Source organism: Danio rerio, chromosome 6 (assembly GCF_049306965.1).
Source record: "Danio rerio strain Tuebingen ecotype United States chromosome 6, GRCz12tu, whole genome shotgun sequence".
Taxonomy (NCBI): domain Eukaryota; kingdom Metazoa; phylum Chordata; class Actinopteri; order Cypriniformes; family Danionidae; genus Danio; species Danio rerio.
In genome coordinates, this window is record NC_133181.1 from 56,174,755 (window position 1) to 56,192,143 (window position 17,389).

The window sequence follows — 17,389 nt, forward strand, 5'->3', positions numbered from 1 at the left end:
TTTTGCTTTGAGTTTCATCGCATTACTAAAGTTTCAGCATAAAAGTTGATGTGAAGACAGAAGCTGAGGCCACAAACATACTCGATCTGACACATTGAATATGAAATACAGTGTCAAAGAGAGTAATGTTGTAGGCCTTGGAATATATGAGTCAAAGACAAGACGTAGCATTTTTGTGTGATTTTAAATACACCGTAAAAACCCAGCCTGATCTCACGAGGAGACGTAAGTATTTTACGTTTTGTCTGTTTAGTAGCTAATTCGTACGAGTTCAGTCGTACGAAAATGTACAATTTTAAAAAGGAGGCGTGGCATCCAACCAAACCCCACCCCTAACCCAAACCGTCATTGGGTGATGAGCAAATCATACTAAATTGTAGGAATTAGACTGTACGAATTCCTACGAATTAGCCACTAAATCAAAAAGTTAAAAATTGCCGTGAGATTGCGTTGAAAAACCTAAAAAGTTAATTTAATTGAAACTGTTTGAGAAAACCGATTAGGCAAAACAATTACATTTTGAAACAAATTTGTTCGAGTACTGTAAACTTAGAGCTATATTATATATATTATAGAGTTATACACACATATATTCTTTGTGTTACTATCATCAAACATTTAGAGTATTGGTAACTCTTAAGTTCAGTTATGAAATGAGTTCAGTTAATAGAACAAATTAAGTCCAAACAACTATGTAGTTACTCAAATGTTTGGTATTGCTTCTAGCACGCCAACAAGATTTCACCAAGTAGGACATGTTGCTGGATCAAAATCTATGTTGATCCTGGAACAACATTCCAATCAACCTATCAGAATTAAGGGATACGTTTACAGTTTATGTTTAGGCTTACGGTTGGGTTTATGCACTTCTACATATTTGTTATCTAACTATTATTCTCCTCTGATTTTGGGAATAATTGACAGTCATGGTTAGGGGTCGGGAATAGGTATGGATTATGTTTTTGAACAAAAATGTTTCAGGATCAACATAGGTGTTAAAGCAGGATTGCATCATACTTGGCAAAATCATGATATGAGCTTCTAGCATTAGAGTTAACACAAAACTATGTAATAAATTAATTAATAACTCATTAGGTTTAAGTTCTGCTTAATATAACTATTTTTTAAGTTACTATAACTCTTTTTCATTAAGTCAACGGAACTTTTTAAACAATTAAAAGTTAAACTAAAACTTATTTCATTTAGTAGTTTTCACTGTTGGGTTTTACAATTTAAATATGCATATTAAATTCAAATAAAGTATTTAAAGTTTGGAATAGTTTTGTCAAAGTAAAATGTCTAAATATGAGTGAAATAACGTTGCATTAAACACAGCAGATATATTTATGTAAATCTAAACATATTCGAACTATAAAAATCCTGCTAGATATTAGTAATTTTATAACATTTCAGATTTGAAAGATAGTGACAAAGATTTTAAAATGTAAATTAAAGAGTAGTTTGGGGGCCAAATAGTGATCCTTAAATTGAGTATTTTAATATGTTATCAAATGATTATCATTCTGATTTTGGATTATAAGTTATTATTGTTGCAGTTGTTATAATATTCATTCATGTTTGCATTAAAAGTATTATTAAATCTGTATAATTCCGCTGTGGTGACTAATCAGGGACTAAGCCGAATGATAGCGAGTGACTTTACAAAACTTTCCAATTTTTGAAAACAAATACACTTAATACAATTATTGTCTTTGACCCACATATGTGAAAAAAATAACTCAAATAAAGCTATGTAAAACTCTACATGGATGATAACATCGCCTAGAAATATCACTAATACTACCTACTGACAAACTCATCAGTGCAAATAGACAAACAGCTTGTGTTGTGACGTGATATCAAATGCGACGTGTGGTTGACATTCTGAGATTGTGGAAAAAAAACTGTACAGGACAGAATTACAGAGACTGATATCATCGCTAAAGTACTCGAAAACTGCATTCGACTCTCCCATTTCAACATCTCACCTCATTTAAAGGAATAGTTCACCTAAATATTTTGCATTTAGCGATTCAGTTCACAGTGACCACGTCTTTCATGCTCTAAACGTATATCAATAAAAGTAGTCCATTTGATGTGTTATATGTAAGAAAGCTTAGCATGGACTGCTTTTATGCTACTTTTTGGAGCTGGAAAGCCATGACACTAATGTTATTGATTATTAAAAAGAATAACTAGGTGATCTATGGAAAATAAAAACTTTTTTGAATGACATGTAAGTAAAAAACAGAATTGTCAGGTGAACTATCCCTTTAAAAACAAACAGATATTACACATTAGCTGCAAATATAACATTACTGAGGCATTATTAATATAGTTCATAAACAATAAACACAAATAAAAAGCCTAAAGCTAATGCAATAGTGATATAAATAGAAATAATAAATAAATGAAGCCCTTGTGACCGATGAAGGAATGGTGCGATACTGCTTTTATTTCTCTACTTTCTCTTACTTTTTTTATTTTGTTGTTTTTTTTTCCTTGTGGTTTTCCTACCTCCTAATTTGGCTAGAAAAATCAGACCACACGACAAGTCTCATTTTGGCAAGAAGTAGATATAGTGCATAAATAAACAAATGAGAATCGAATAAATAGCATCTATCATCTTCCCTTTCTCGTTAAATACCCTAATATACGGAGGTATGTTTTATAATACTCACATGTCGGTATTGATGATGTATATTTATATATATTTTTGTGAAAGTTCTGCTCGGATATTTTGATATTTTCTTATTACCGGAAGCTAGACGGCGTCATAATGTCCGGATGAGTGTGATGATTCCCTTTTAGAGGCGGGGTCAAGCTAAACCCCTCCCCTTATGGCCACGGAGGCAGTAGGAAACAGTCCGTGTCATTTTCCACCACGTCTCCACTTGTTGATCCAAGATGGCCGTCTGTTTCTCATCGTAAAGACACTTTTTAGCTCCTCCCACAAATGCTCTTGATTGGCAGGAGACGACAGAGTTCTGCAACGGTCACTAAGCAACAACCTGTGAAGCTAAGTGGATGAAGCAGTACGACTGGGCTTCCATATAAGGGCAGGAGGAAGTCCCTTTAAATTACCTATGACTAGAGCAACGGGGAGAGAAAAGAGAAATGCGCAATTGAGGAGACGAGAAGAGGGAGACGAGACAGGAGGGCGGAGTTAAACAGAGGGGCGGGCCATAGCAGAAAGAAGGAGGAGCTGGAGGAGGAGTAAAGTATAGAGGGAGGGGCGGAACGAGTGGCCCCGTCCACAGTCTGATGTGTTCTCCTGGAAGAAAGACAGAAGCAGGAGGGTTAGTTTAGTTTAGGTCTTTAAATGTTTTACTGCAAAATTCTAGCCTGTTTTAACACTTGTAAACTGGAAATTAGATTCAAAACTTTTTCTTTTTACTTGCATAATGTGAATGACGAGCAAAAAAACAAAAACAATGGTGGACTATTACACTGCAAAAAAATGCTTTTTTTACCTAGATTTTTTGTCTTGTTTCTAGTCCAAATATCTAAAAATTCCTAAATCAAGAATACTTTTCTACACAAGCACGACATATTGTCTTGTTTTGAGAAATACTATGCCAATATTAAGTGAGTTTTTCCTTAAAACAAGCAAAATAATCTGCCAATGGGGTAAGAAAAAGCTTAATAACAACTTAAAAACAAGATTAATTTGCTTACCCCATTGGCAGATTATTTTGCTTGTTTTAAGGAAAAACTCTCTTAATAATAGCATATTATTTCTCAAAACAAGACAATATGTTGTGCTTGTGTAGAAAATTCTTCTTGATGTAAGAAATTTTAGATATTTAGACTAGAAACAAGACAAAAAATCTAAGCAAGAAAAGCATTTTTTGTAGTGTAGTGTGTGCAGAAATGTTAACCAAAATATTGGCCTTTTTAGTGATGTCCGCAGTTTACAAACATTGTGAAAGCATTTTGTAACCGGCCACTTTATTAGGTACACCTGTCCAACTGCTCGTTAAAGCAAATTTCTAATCGGCCAATCGCATGGCAGCAACTCAATGCACTTAGGTCACATGGTCAAGACGATTTTTTCTGCAATCTGCAGACGTTTAAACCGAGCATCAGAATGGGGAAGAAAGCTGATTTAAGTGACTTTGAATGTGGCATGGTTGTTGGTGCCAGACAAGCTGGTCTGAGTATTTCAGAAACTGCTGATCTACTGGGACTTTCCAGTGAGCGGCAGTTCTGTGGGCACAAATGCCTTGTTGATGCCAGAGGTCAGAGAAGAATGGCCAGACTGGTTCCAGCTGATAGAAAGGCAACAGTTACTAAAACAAGCACTCGTTACAACCGAGGTCTGCAGAAGAGCATCTCTGAACACACAACACGTCCAACCTTGAGGCTCACCAAACTTGGACAATAGAAGATTGGAGAAACGTTGCCTGGTCTGATGAGTCTCGATTTCTGCTGCGACATTCGGATGGTAGGGTCAGAATTTGGCATCAACAACATGAAAGCATGGATCCATCCTGCCTTGTATCATTAGTTCAGGCTGCTGCTGGTGGTGTAATGGTTTGGGGGATATTTTCTAAGGCCCATTAGTGTCAATTGAGGATCATGTCAACCTCAAATCCTACCAAAGTATGACCACAGTGTATCTTAAGATGGCTACTTCCAGCAGGATAACACACCATGCCATAAAGCGCGAATCATCTGAGGTTTCTTGAGCATGACAATGAGTTCACTGTACTCAAATGGCCTCCACAGTCTCCAGATCTCAATCCAATGGAGCACTTTTGGAATGTGGTGGAATTGAGGATTGGCATCATGGATATGCAGCCGACAAATCTGCAGCAACTGCATGATGCTATCATGTCAATATGGACCAAAATCTCTGAGGAATATTTCCAGTAGCTTGCTGAATCTATGCCATGAACCATTAAGGCAGTTCTGAAGTCAAGAGGGGGTCCAACCCGGGACTAGTAAAGTGTACCTAATAAAGTGGCCGGTGAATGTATGTATTTCTGTCTTCCTAATTTTTTATTGTTCATCCAATTCGTTGTACATGAAATAAACTAACTAGCTAGTTTTCACATTTATTTATTATTTTTTAGTTGAACTGGAGGTTGGTAAACATTATCCAGTTGGTATATATGTGTCATTTCTGTACTGCTGTTGACTACAGATGAATATTTAAATTTATGAAGATTATATTTTTTTTATCCCAGAAATTCCAATTACCAATTATGCAATACTGATATTATTATTGTGAAGCAAGTTTACAGAAGTCAAAGCAACGCCTTTCATAGACATTCAGTTGTGAGTATTGAACTGTGAATGTTTACGTGCATGTGTACATACTAAAACACTGTAGTCGAAACAGCTTGTAGTTCCTTTTCTGTACCGGGGTGCAGCTATTGTCTCACATGCTTTCGTTTCTTTGTCTGACAAATTGAGTGTGTTAAGGAATCAAATTAATTCTGTATCCAAAGCATCCTGAACTAAGCGATATTTTCGGACTTCCACAAGAATATAAAGCAACTCAACAGTTTTTAACAGATAAAAAAATTAGTTTTAAATGATAATAAAAGTTTAAAGACCAGCAAATTAGCACAGAAATAAATGACTCTTTACAGGTGTATTTAAATGGAAAAATAACTTGCTAAAATGATAATTTTCCCAAATAATAATGATATATATATATATATATATATATATATATATATATATATATATATATATATATATATATATATATATATATTAATCAAAGAAGTTGTGCAAAATAACCCTTTTTTTTACATTCTTGAAAAAGTCTGCTGTTCATACATTGTTCTTTGGCTTAGTCCTTTATTTATCTGTGAAGTGACAGTGCTAACCATTGAGCCACTGTGCTGCCCCAAAGAGTGTGTTATCCCCACCAAAAAGAAACATAACAACATGACAATAAAAAATGGCTACAAATGCATGTTCAGAAGTAAGGATACATTCCGTCTCCACTTGAGACAGTTTCTCGATCTCACAGGAGTTGCAGGACAGTCTTTCAGCCACCACAAACAGCAGATTGGTGTTGTTTATTCTCTTAGCATGAATTAACCTGTAAAACAGACACATAATACAGCTTTTAATCCCTTTAGTGTACACTAACCAGCCATTTTTTTAAAAGCTAACTGTTCAACACTTTGCTAATACAAATATTTAATCAGCCACCATAATAGGACACCGACTTAAGCCCAATTTAGATGACACATTTATTCCTGATTTTGGCATGATTTGCTTGACTTAAAGTGTCATGTGGATTCATAAACAATAAATCTGGACACAAGATTCCATCATTTCTTCTTTTTTTAATGTGTCATAGTGCACAATAACCGATGACATTCATATTCAAAGAAATTCAACAATACACTCTAGAAAAGTGACTATTGGTTTATTCATTTTCTATTTGGCTTAGTCCCTTTATTACTCTGGGGTCGCCACAGCAGAATGAACCGCCAACTTATCCAGCATATGTTTTACACAGCGGATGCCCTTCCAGCTGCAACCCATCTCTGGGAAACATCCATACACACTCATACACTACGGACAATTTAGCTTACCCAATTTACTTGTGTCTTTGGACTGTGGGGGAAACCAGAGCACCCGGAGGAAACCCACACAAACGCGGAGAGAACATGAAAACTCCACACAGCATTACTTAATGCGCCAAGGCAAATTGACTACCCTTTCGTTATGTTTGTGGCTGTTTCTGCCCCATTGACCATTATAAAGACATTTTTGGATTGCAAAGACGTGATACCATATAATCATGCATTATTGCTGGTTTACCTTTTTGGGAAGAGGTCAAATTTGTAATTTTTACTGATGATTGTCAGTGGCAATGCAAAACAGCTTAGTTTCTGGCTTAAAACTATATGGTGGAGTATTGTGTGTGTGAGAGAGATCTTTGCAAGCTTGCCTTGATATGGGCGCCCCGCTCTGGGAACAAAATAAACCTACAGTAGTAAGCGTATTTATGCACACACACTATAATCCAGGCCCGGATTAGCTAATTGAAAGGAACAGGAGAATTTCTGGTGGCCCGGTCCGGGCTTTTTGTACTCTCAGCAGTCACACTTTTTTCATATATTTATTTATTTGACCATGTCATTGAGTGAATATTAACATTCAAATATTTCCCAAAGATGGGTTGTGGCTGGAAGGGCATCAGCTGCGTAAAAATGTGCTGGATAAGTTGGCGGTTCATTACGCTGTGGCAACCCCGGATTAATAAAGAGACTAAGCCGATGAAAAAATGAATGAAGAATGAAGTATTCAAATAATTACAATTAACAAATATTACACCTGCTCAATGAAAATCAGATGATTCACTACATTAATAAATCTGATATAACTTGATCAGAGATCTAAAAAGGGAAGAAAAAGATTAAGCCATCAATAGAAAGTAATACTGTGGTTAAAAGAGTCTTGCAGATAACAGTGCAATACTTGCTTTATTCTTCATTCCAAACGCACCGTCATAACAGCGCCATTGTGGTCCAGTGGTCAACATGTTGCAATACGACGTCACTGAGCAACCTCACCCGAGCAGTTTTTGTTTTTGTTTTTAGTGTTAAGTGTCATTTTAACCATATTGTCTTAATATTATTATAACTAGGCCTACAACAACCTGACAATCAAAAACAAAATGACGTGATGTCATTGGGGATTGTATTCTGAGTGCACCAGACATGAATGACACTCCTCACAGAGCTTGAGAAGCAGACAGTACTGTATGATCCAACCCAAACTCATTCTGAAAACGTAGTGCCGTGGACGTTTCTGGAGACCGCGATTTATGTAGCCGGAGGTACGTATGGCTGCATTTCATTTTTTTAAGCGAACACTACGGGGCGGTATGATGCCGTTCATTTTCGCGCTTACCGGCTGACCGCTTACCTCCGTGTGGAGGGCTTTCCTGCCACAACCAGTTTGTCCAGTTAGTTGGTTGTGTATGTCGGCGAAGTTGAGACGCAGAGAAGAGCTGACCATGATGGCGAAGATGACCGGGTTCGAGTCCGGGGAAGATCGGTTCCAAAAATCAGGTAAGATAAAAACAGAATCCAAAAAAATAAAGTGAACAAGTTCGTAACAGGGTGAGAATGTGGTGAAATCCGAAAACATGGTAAAATCTGACGAGGGCTTTTCTTTTTCTTTTTTCTGGGCGGTTTTTGTAAATCTTTGGTTGGGTTTAGGGAAACAAGCAGGCAGCCGGGTCAATAGGTAAAACCGGTTGGGTTTAGTAAAAGAGGAGGAGGATGGTGGGTCAGCTGACGGGCCGGTCGCCCAGTCAATCGTTCAGTCAGCCAGACAGACGGTAACTTGACAGCAGCCTCCGGTGGGTTTACGCGAGAATAGTGCGGGTGCGAACGGCACTTGCGAGAGACATTTGAGATGCAAAAAAGCGCATATAGAGGCCTTTGGCGGATTCACGAAAACAAAAACTGCAAAAATATGTACCTCCCGGGACGCATTTCGCGGTGTCCAGAAATGTCCAAGGGACTATGTTTTCAGAATGAGCCTGGGTTGGTATGATCTATATAATTTGTAAAATAAAGACTTGCAGGTTAAAGAAACAGCATAGGAGGAAATTGTTGCGGGCCTTGGAGCAAATGAAAAGTAAAAGTGTATATATATATATATATATATATATATATAAAGAGAGAGAGAGAGAGAGAGAGATGTAACTAGATGGAATAGACTGAGATAGATTGATCTCTGAAGAGCTGTGCACTGTGTGAAAGGCAAACATGCTGCTTCTGTTCTCCATACGCGCTGCTCACGCTCTGCTTTCGCTAGTGGTGTGAAACAGGCGTAAGATCAACTATGACAGTGGAAAGGGTCCATTGGTAGTTGTGTGAAAGAGCTTCATAAATAGAGAAAGAAAGAAGGAAAGTAACTTGTGGTGCAACTGGCTCCAGTTAGTTCACAAACCTCAGATCATCTCCACTAAATGTCCTCCACAGTCACCAGATCTCAATCTAATAGAGCATTTGGGAATTTTGGATGTGCTGGAATGGGATATTCAGTGCATGGATGTACAGCCAATGAATCTGCATCAACTACATGAAGCTATCACGTCAAAATGAACCAAAATGTAGACAAAAGAAGGTTGAACCTGGCACTGGAAATCTGTATCTAATAAAGTGTGATGAGTTTATGTGTCTATGAGAGTGTGTCTGACCTGGAGCAGTTGTCGCAGTCCTGCAGGATGTTGTAGGAGCTGCTGATGTTGCTGAAGTAAAACTGCGTCTGTACCGTCACGCAGCTCGTCTCTTTATATTCAAATCCTTCAGCGTCCACTTCATCTACATCCACACATCAGATTAGTCTTCTCGTCTGTTCACTAAAACAATAAGCTCTCAAAATCAATGTAAACTTCACACACCTGTCATGAACCAGCTCTGATAGGCGAATCCATACAGCATCTGCTGCAGCAGTGACCTGTACACACACATAGTTGAGTAAATCCCACTTGCAGTTGTTATTAAGCCACAACATCATGGAGATATTTTTTATGATTTTTTTCCCCCCAGGATCTGCCGGTTGAAGCACCTTCCTGAATTTTCATAGCCAATCTTGAGCCAATTGTAATAATTTGTCTCGGTCCAATTTTAAATTTGTAGAACCACCAGAGCCCAGGGGATCAGAAAGAGACTCCAGCTTGACCCTCCCTGATCCCTCATTAAGATATTTAAAAATTATACATTTTAAGACAGAAACTCACCAGGCAGCTGCTGACGTCAACCAGGCAACATTTAACATGTCTGCAATTGTGGGCTGAGAGACACAGATGACATTTGATTATGATAAAAATCATCATCCTTTAAAATACTGACCAAAACTACAGTTACAGCTCTTTTTCTGTTCATATATTGCTTTATTTACTATTCAATCCATCCATTCATCTAAATAATGATCGCAATTGTCTTGGTATTTTTAAACTATATAATATAATATAATATAATATAATATAATATAATATAATATAATATAATATAATATAATATAATACAATATAATACAATATAATATAATATAATATAATTAATATAATATATTATATAATATAATATAACATAATATAATTAATATAATATAATATAACATAATATAATTAATATAATATAATATAATATATTATAATATAATATAATATAATATAATATAATATAATATAATACAATATAATATAATTAATATAATATAATCTAACATAATATAATATAACATAATATAATTAATATAATATAATATAATTAATATAATATAACATAATATAATTAATATAATATAATAAAATATGATATAATATAATATAATATAATATAATATAATATAATATAATATAATATAATATAATATAATATAATATAATATATAATATATAGGGCGGCACGGTGGCTCAGTGGTTAGCACTGTTGCCTCACAGTAAGAAGGTCGCTGATTCGAGTGCTTTAGTTTTTTGTAATGTGCTCTAAGCATTTTATTAACTTTATATGTGAATATTTCAATATTGCTGAAAACACAAAATGTTTTTTTTAGTTTTAAGTAATTTTTTTGAGCTTTTAAAATATAGTTTTGTATTTAGACACATTTGGATATTTCAAATGAGGCATTTTTAGCATTTTCATAAACTTTTTTTTCAATTTAAATTATTTTATTTTATTTTATTTTTTACAAAATTTCATTCTGAATTAGTTTCTTGAGTTTAAGTTTTCAGGTAATAGATATATATTGCCTTTTCCATCTTTGTTTCAATAAACAAAAACATGTTTTTAGGACGTTTCTATCATGTTTAGCATATTATAGCAATGCATTTCTGTTGCTAGCATTCTTTAACAAATTTCTTGTGTAACATTGCTAGCTTGACTCAATTAGCCTTAATTTCAAGGAAAACAAAAGCCAAAAAAGTTCAAATAGAGCATGAAAATTAAATAAAAATTTAATTAGAACTGTTGCATAGGCAGAAGTCTGAGACGAAGCAAGTTTTATTAGAACTAAAATGAATCTGCATTTGTTGCGTGGTCTTACCACAAACACTCCTCGCGGTGCAGCACCGGTGTTGCTGCTCGGAACAGGGTCACACACTGACTGATAGTCAAACGACTGCTTGCGTCTGTAGAAGGAGTTGTTATAGAGGGCGTAGAAGAGCGTCGGATCGACCTCGCTGAAGAACATGCCGATCTGCAGACAGAAGAACAGACATCTGATTTGCTGATTTTAGTGGCCTAAAATGACTAAATGTTTGCAGAAAAATACTGGAGGGATTTTCACGGCACTTCTCATTGTATATTGTGGTGAAAAGATACACAGACAACATTTATAATGTTTATAAATGATTAAAAGAAAAGTATTTTACGTCATCAAAAATTAGCATAGAAAACTAAAACATAAAACTAGCCTAGAGTGTCGTCTGTTGTTAAAAACTAGACTAGAGCGCTACCTGCTGTTAAAACTAGCATAGAGCAAGATCTACTGTTACAAACTAGCCTAGAGCACCATCTGTTGTTACAAACTAGCCTAGAGTGCCATCTATTGTTAAAAACTATCCTAGAGCCCCATCTGCTGTTAAAAACTAGCCTAGAGCATCATCTGTTGTTAAAAACTGGCCTAGAGCGACATCTGCTGTTAAAAATACTAGACTAGCGTGCCATATGCATTTAAAAACTAGCCTAGAGCTCCGTCTGTTATTAAAAACTGGCCTAGAGCACCATCTGCTGTTAAAAAAACTCGGCTAGCGAGTCATCTGCTGTTAAAAACTAGCTTAGAGCACTGTCTGCTATTAAATACTAGCCTAGAGCGCCATTTGCTGTTAAAAAACTAGTCTAGCGTGCCATATGCAGTTAAAAACTAGCCTAGAGCACTGTCAGTTGTTAAAAAAATGGCCTAGAGCGCCATCTGCTGTTAAAAAATCTAGTCTAGCGAGCCATCTGCTGTTAAAAACTAGCTTAGAGCACTGTCTGCTATTAAAAGTATAGCCTAGAGTGTTGTCTGCTCATAAAATCTATCGTAGAGCGGCATATATCATCAAAAACTACCCTAGAGCGCCATCTGCTGTTAAAAAAAAACTAGACTAGAGCATCAAAAGCGGTTAAAAACTAGCCTAGACCTCTGTCTGATATTAAAATCTGGCCTAGAGCGCCATCTGCTGTTAAAAACTAGCCTAGAGCGCTGTCTGTTGTTAAAAGCTGGCCTAGAGCACCATCTGCTGTTAAAAACTAGTCTAGCGATCCATCTGCTGTTAAAAACTAGCCTAGAGCACTATCTGCTATTAAAAGTATAGCCTAGAGTGCTGTCTGCTTTAAAAATATATCGTGGGGCGGCATATATTGTTAAAAACTAGCCTATAGCACCATCTGTTGTTCAAAACTATCCTAGAGTGCCATCTGCTGTTAAAAAACTAGTCTAGCGTGCCATCTGCAGTTAAAAACTGGCCTAGAGCACCGTCTGTTGTTAAAAACTAGCCTAGAGCACCATCTGTTGTAAAAACTATCCTAGAGCATCATCTGCTGTTAAAAAAACTAGTCTAGCGAGCCATCTGCTGTTAAAAACTAGCTTAGAGCACTGTCTGCTATTAAAAGTATAGCCTAGAGTGCTGTCTGCTCTTAAAATCTATTGTAGAGCGGCATATATCATTAAAAACTAGCCTAGAGCACCATCTGCTGTTAAAAAAACTAGTCTAGCGAGCCATCTGCTGTTAAAAACCAGCTTAGAGCACTGTCTGCTATTAAAAGTATAGCCTAGAGTGATGTCTGCTCCTAAAATATATCATAGAGTGGCATATATCATTAAATACTGGCCTAGAGCCCCATCTGCTGTTAAAAAACTAGCCTACAGCACCATATGCTGTTAAAAACTAGCCTAGAGCGCCTGTCTGTTGTTAAAATCTAGCCTAGACCACCTTCTGCTGTTAAAATCTAATCTAGAAAAGTATCCTAGAGCATCACATGCTTTTAAAAACTAAGCTCAGAAGTGATTTGAGACAACAGCGATGCATTTTTGAAAACCTCAGAATCAATGCACAATCGATTTCATGAACAATTTTTCACCACAGTTCTAATTTCAAGTGTGCTTTGGCTGAATGTAAGTTATGATAATGTTGCATGATTTATCCGGTTTTAACAATCTGCAAGCTCCTCTTAATTGTGTGGCATCTGCTTGATTTTATGTTCATTTCTGCAATCCTGAAGGCCCTGTGTTTGCTAGTTTGTCCTGCTGACTGTCCTCACCTTATACCAGTGGTCCTTCTGATTGGACATGATGAGGAAGCCGCCGTCATCAATCAGATAACACAGCAAATCCTGCAAACAACCGACAGACTGTTTCAAGCCCACATAAACACCATACATGTGTGTTTATTTCACAGATGCTCTATCAACCATTGATTTAAAATTAAATGACAACTATGAATTATGACAAGCATTGCACATCTCTTTCTATGCCTCAGCACGAGCCGTAAGATTTTAGTTTTAGTGTGATCGCAGATATTAAAAGCTGAAATTTGATCTCAGAATCTCTTACATCACTGTTGGCTTCACAGTCCATTTCACAGCCACTGGTTGGTCCACACTGTCAGACAGAAACAACAGCATTTAGAGCAGTGTGTGATTTATTTGTATACGTTTCTGCGTATGAATGTGTGCACTGTACCGTTTGTGAGCTCAGTCTGTTGCTGTCGGTGTGGTTGCTCGCAAGGATCTTGAATTTGTCAGTCCAAGCCTCAAGATCAAGCTTTACACCAACAACTAGGAAAGTGTGGAAAAAAGAAACAACTTTAAAATGAGTTTCTCTCACCTGCTCCTGCTAATAAATGCTAAAGTGCCTTTAAATTAATTAATCAAAAATGTTATAATTAATACAAATGTTATAATTACTAAATTATTTTGGCCAGTCAAAACTATTGAGAAACAAAACAAAATGTAAACAAAACCAAAAAAGTGAAAACTAAACCATCCCAATTCTATTTTTGTACCCCTACCCCTTCCCCATGGCCCTTAAAACCATGTGTGAAGGGGAAGGGCTTCAAAATTTACTTCTAAGAAATGTGACACCACCACAGCACCTGCACATGTCATCGCCATCTCATGCTTCATATGAGATCACTGATCACGACTGCTGTAGTTATTCCAGTTGCTTTATTTTATGGCATTTATCTTCAGGAAATCACTGAAGGCATATATTATATTATCATAATGATCTAATGAGGCAATCATAACTGTACTGCGCATTTGTGGCTATATTCATCTATGAAACACACCAAAAACAACATTAACATTATAGCAGACACTGTAAAAAGTTCATTCCCAACCACTAGACTCTTCTGACAGAGCATTCCAGTGTCATCGAGTGTCAGAATGGTGTGGGACTACTGTACAGGAGTTATTATTTTGGATTATAGATTTAGCGTTTTTTTATTTTAGCGTTTTTTTATTTTATTTTAATTTTTTTGTAGAATGGCGGGAAACACGAACACGGTTATGAATATATTAAAACATGTGCTTGTTTGTTGTAAAAATTTGTAATAATGACAAAAAAAAAAAACTAATTTGTGGATCTCCTTACTTCCGGGTGCATCTATCCTGCCGTTGTGGCTGGTGTATTCTGGGAAAATTTCCTACCCCTTGGTTTCGAATGTGGTCCTGAAAAATTTTCATTCCATGGGCTATTCACCCCTTCCCCTTAGCCCTCCGCCTTCAAGCTAAAGAGAATTCGGACACCCCTACCCCTTGACGTGGTGAGGGGAAGGGGTAAGGGGTAGAATTGGGATTGGGCCCAAGTGAATAATTTGTAACTGATATTGTAGCTCCAGTTAAAGATTATATTGAGGAAAAAGTGAATACAATTAGCACTTTTAATTGTGACTATTAATAGTATATTATCAGTGTTGCGATTAAAAATGTGTTTATAATAGGCCAAGCAAATAAAATGACAGAAAAAAAGACTAAATAATATTATTAAACTTTTTTATAGAGAAAAGAGTGTCCAACCCAGTACTAGCAATAAGCTTACTAACTGGATGACAATGAAAAAAAAAAAAAAAATCATAATCATCATCATCAGTATACTGTTATTGTCATGTTACACTGTTTCTGTGTTTATTTCTGTTCTGTTTGTGGTCTCCTTAGTTATCCAGTATTTAATGTTTCCTTCTCTTGTCTCATTATTCTGTTGATTGTTTTCCTGCACTATACACTACCTGACAAAAGTCTTATCGCCTATCCAAGTTTAAGAAACAGCAAATAATAACTTGACTTCTAGTTGATCATTTGGTATCAGAAGTGGCTTATATAAAAGGCAAAGGCCTCTAGATTACGCTTATTTTACCAAAATAAAATATGATCATGCCTTGATTTTTAATTATTTAATTAGGACAGTAAGCTCTGACTTAACTTGGACAAGAGTCTTGTCACGTAACAGAAATAATGTCCAGTATAGAATATAAAGTCATGCTGCAGTGGAAACAGAATGAATATTGTGTCTGACTCCCATGAGCTTGGAGGACTGCATCCATACATCTCTGCAATGACTCAAATCACTTATTAATAAAGTCATCTGAAATGGCAAAGAAAGTGTTCTTGTAGGACTCCCAGAGTTCATCAAGACTCTTTGGATTCATTTTCAAAGCCTCCTCCTTCATCTTACCCCAGACATGCTCAATAATGTTCATGTCTGGTGACTGGGCTGGCCAATCCTTGAGCACCTTGACCTTCTTTTCTTTCATGAACTTTGATGTGGAGGCTGAAGTATGAGAAGGAGCGCTATCCTGCTGAAGAATTTGCCCTCTCCTGTGGTTTGTAATGTAATGGGCAGCACAAATGTCTTGATTCCTCAGGCTGTTGATGTTGCCATCCACTCTGCAGATCTCTCACGCGTCCCATACTAAACGTAACTCCAAACCTTGATTTTTCCTTCAAACTTGACCAATTTCTGTGGGAATCTTGGGTCCATGCTGGTTCCAGTAGGTCTTCTGCAGTATTTGTGATGATTGGGATGCAGCTCAACAGAGGATTGATCTGAAAAATCGACCTTCTGACACTTTTCCAAATGATCAACTAGAAGTCAAGTTATTATTTGTTGCTCTTACAACTAATATCGACGACAAGACTTTTGTCAGATAGATAACAGATAGTTTGTGTTTGCCTCTCATTGTCTGTAGCTTTTGTTACTCCCAAGATGCCCACATGTTCCCTGCTTTGTCCTGCGTTTGATTTGTTTTGTTAAGTTATAAATCATATGTTAAATACTAACATTATATATATTAGTGGATATTTGTCATAAAACACACATGCAGAGGACTTTATATTGACTTCAGTGTAATTGAACAGTAAAAGTTCTCCTTCCAGTAATGTTCAGAGCAGAGTATGTGATTCTTCATAAAGCAGCTCTTATCAGCGTTAATCCACCTGTCAGTTAATCCGCACAGAACCAGACCATCATCAACTGAACAAGTGCAGCGGATCACTGCAGATTTGAAGAGCTTCAGGTCAAAAATGACAAAATGTTTCTGGATTTACTGCACTGAGGAAGATCATACATTTAAATAAGACACAAATCTGACCATCTATTAGTGACGATGAAGTTCTTAAGCTATTAAGGCAAATCCCAGAATTAATATAGCCTTCGTCTGCACACATTAGTAGCTTTCGTCTGTTCTAGACGCTATTAGTTGTTCAATACCTTCAGATGTCACATACAGTGTGCTTTTACCTGCAGGTTTGAGGTTTCTGCTGCCCATCGTGATGTCCACTGCTGTGCTCACCAGAATGCCAATGGTGTCATTCTCTGGATTTATGATGTCATCATTAGCTGAAAACACACAAATAAACCAACAAACCAAACGTAAACAAAAGCAGATCTTGAAAAACTGCTAAATTATAAAATGAATAATACATTATATAAATGATACTGCAGTTCAAGTTAAACATTCTGACTGAGACTGAATACACTGTCAATAATTATTTGATTATTAAATATACCTATTAAAGAATATATAGTTTTGTCCCGCGACTGTTTGTTTATTTATTTGTTTATATTCTACGTTGCAGTGTGCCTGACTTGTTTGAATGTTTTACAATTTTTAAATAGTTAATGGCTTTTTATTATCTTCTTTTCATCTACAGTATGGTAAAAAGCAAAGAAATGAGATTAACTTGATAAAATATAAAGTAGAAGTTTCATTATAACTAACATAGTTTGTGTATATAATCAAACAAAATATATTGATTATATGTGTGTGTGTGTGCGTGTGTGTGTGTGTGTGTGTGTGTGTATGTATACAGCTAAAGTCAGAATTATTAGCCCCCCTGTCCACCCCCCCTCCAATTTTTGTTTAAAGGAGAGAAGAGATTTTCAACACATTTCTAAACATAATCATTTTAATAAC

General features: G+C 36.2%; 1 protein-coding gene across 8 annotated transcripts in view; it reads right to left on the reverse strand.

The window, feature by feature from the left end:
* Positions 1 to 418: 418 nt before the first annotated feature.
* The window catches only part of cacna2d2a (calcium channel, voltage-dependent, alpha 2/delta subunit 2a), a 584,267-nt gene continuing 567,296 nt past the window's right edge, over positions 419 to 17,389 (reverse strand). For 7 of the 8 annotated variants that reach the window (XR_012407349.1, XR_012407347.1, XR_012407348.1 and 4 more), the window contains 11 exons: positions 16,714 to 16,812; positions 13,657 to 13,751; positions 13,528 to 13,575; positions 13,236 to 13,307; positions 11,038 to 11,190; positions 9,731 to 9,783; positions 9,392 to 9,447; positions 9,188 to 9,311; positions 5,952 to 6,061; positions 5,326 to 5,408; positions 419 to 3,274 (listed from right to left, as the gene is read on the reverse strand). Coding sequence is in view for 5 of the 8 variants with exons in the window: in XM_073952940.1 (XP_073809041.1) it covers positions 3,167 to 3,274; positions 5,326 to 5,408; positions 5,952 to 6,061; positions 9,188 to 9,311; positions 9,392 to 9,447; positions 9,731 to 9,783; positions 11,038 to 11,190; positions 13,236 to 13,307; positions 13,528 to 13,575; positions 13,657 to 13,751; positions 16,714 to 16,812 (1,001 nt within the window). In the remaining 3 variants the exon portion in view is untranslated. 8 annotated transcript variants of the gene reach the window in all.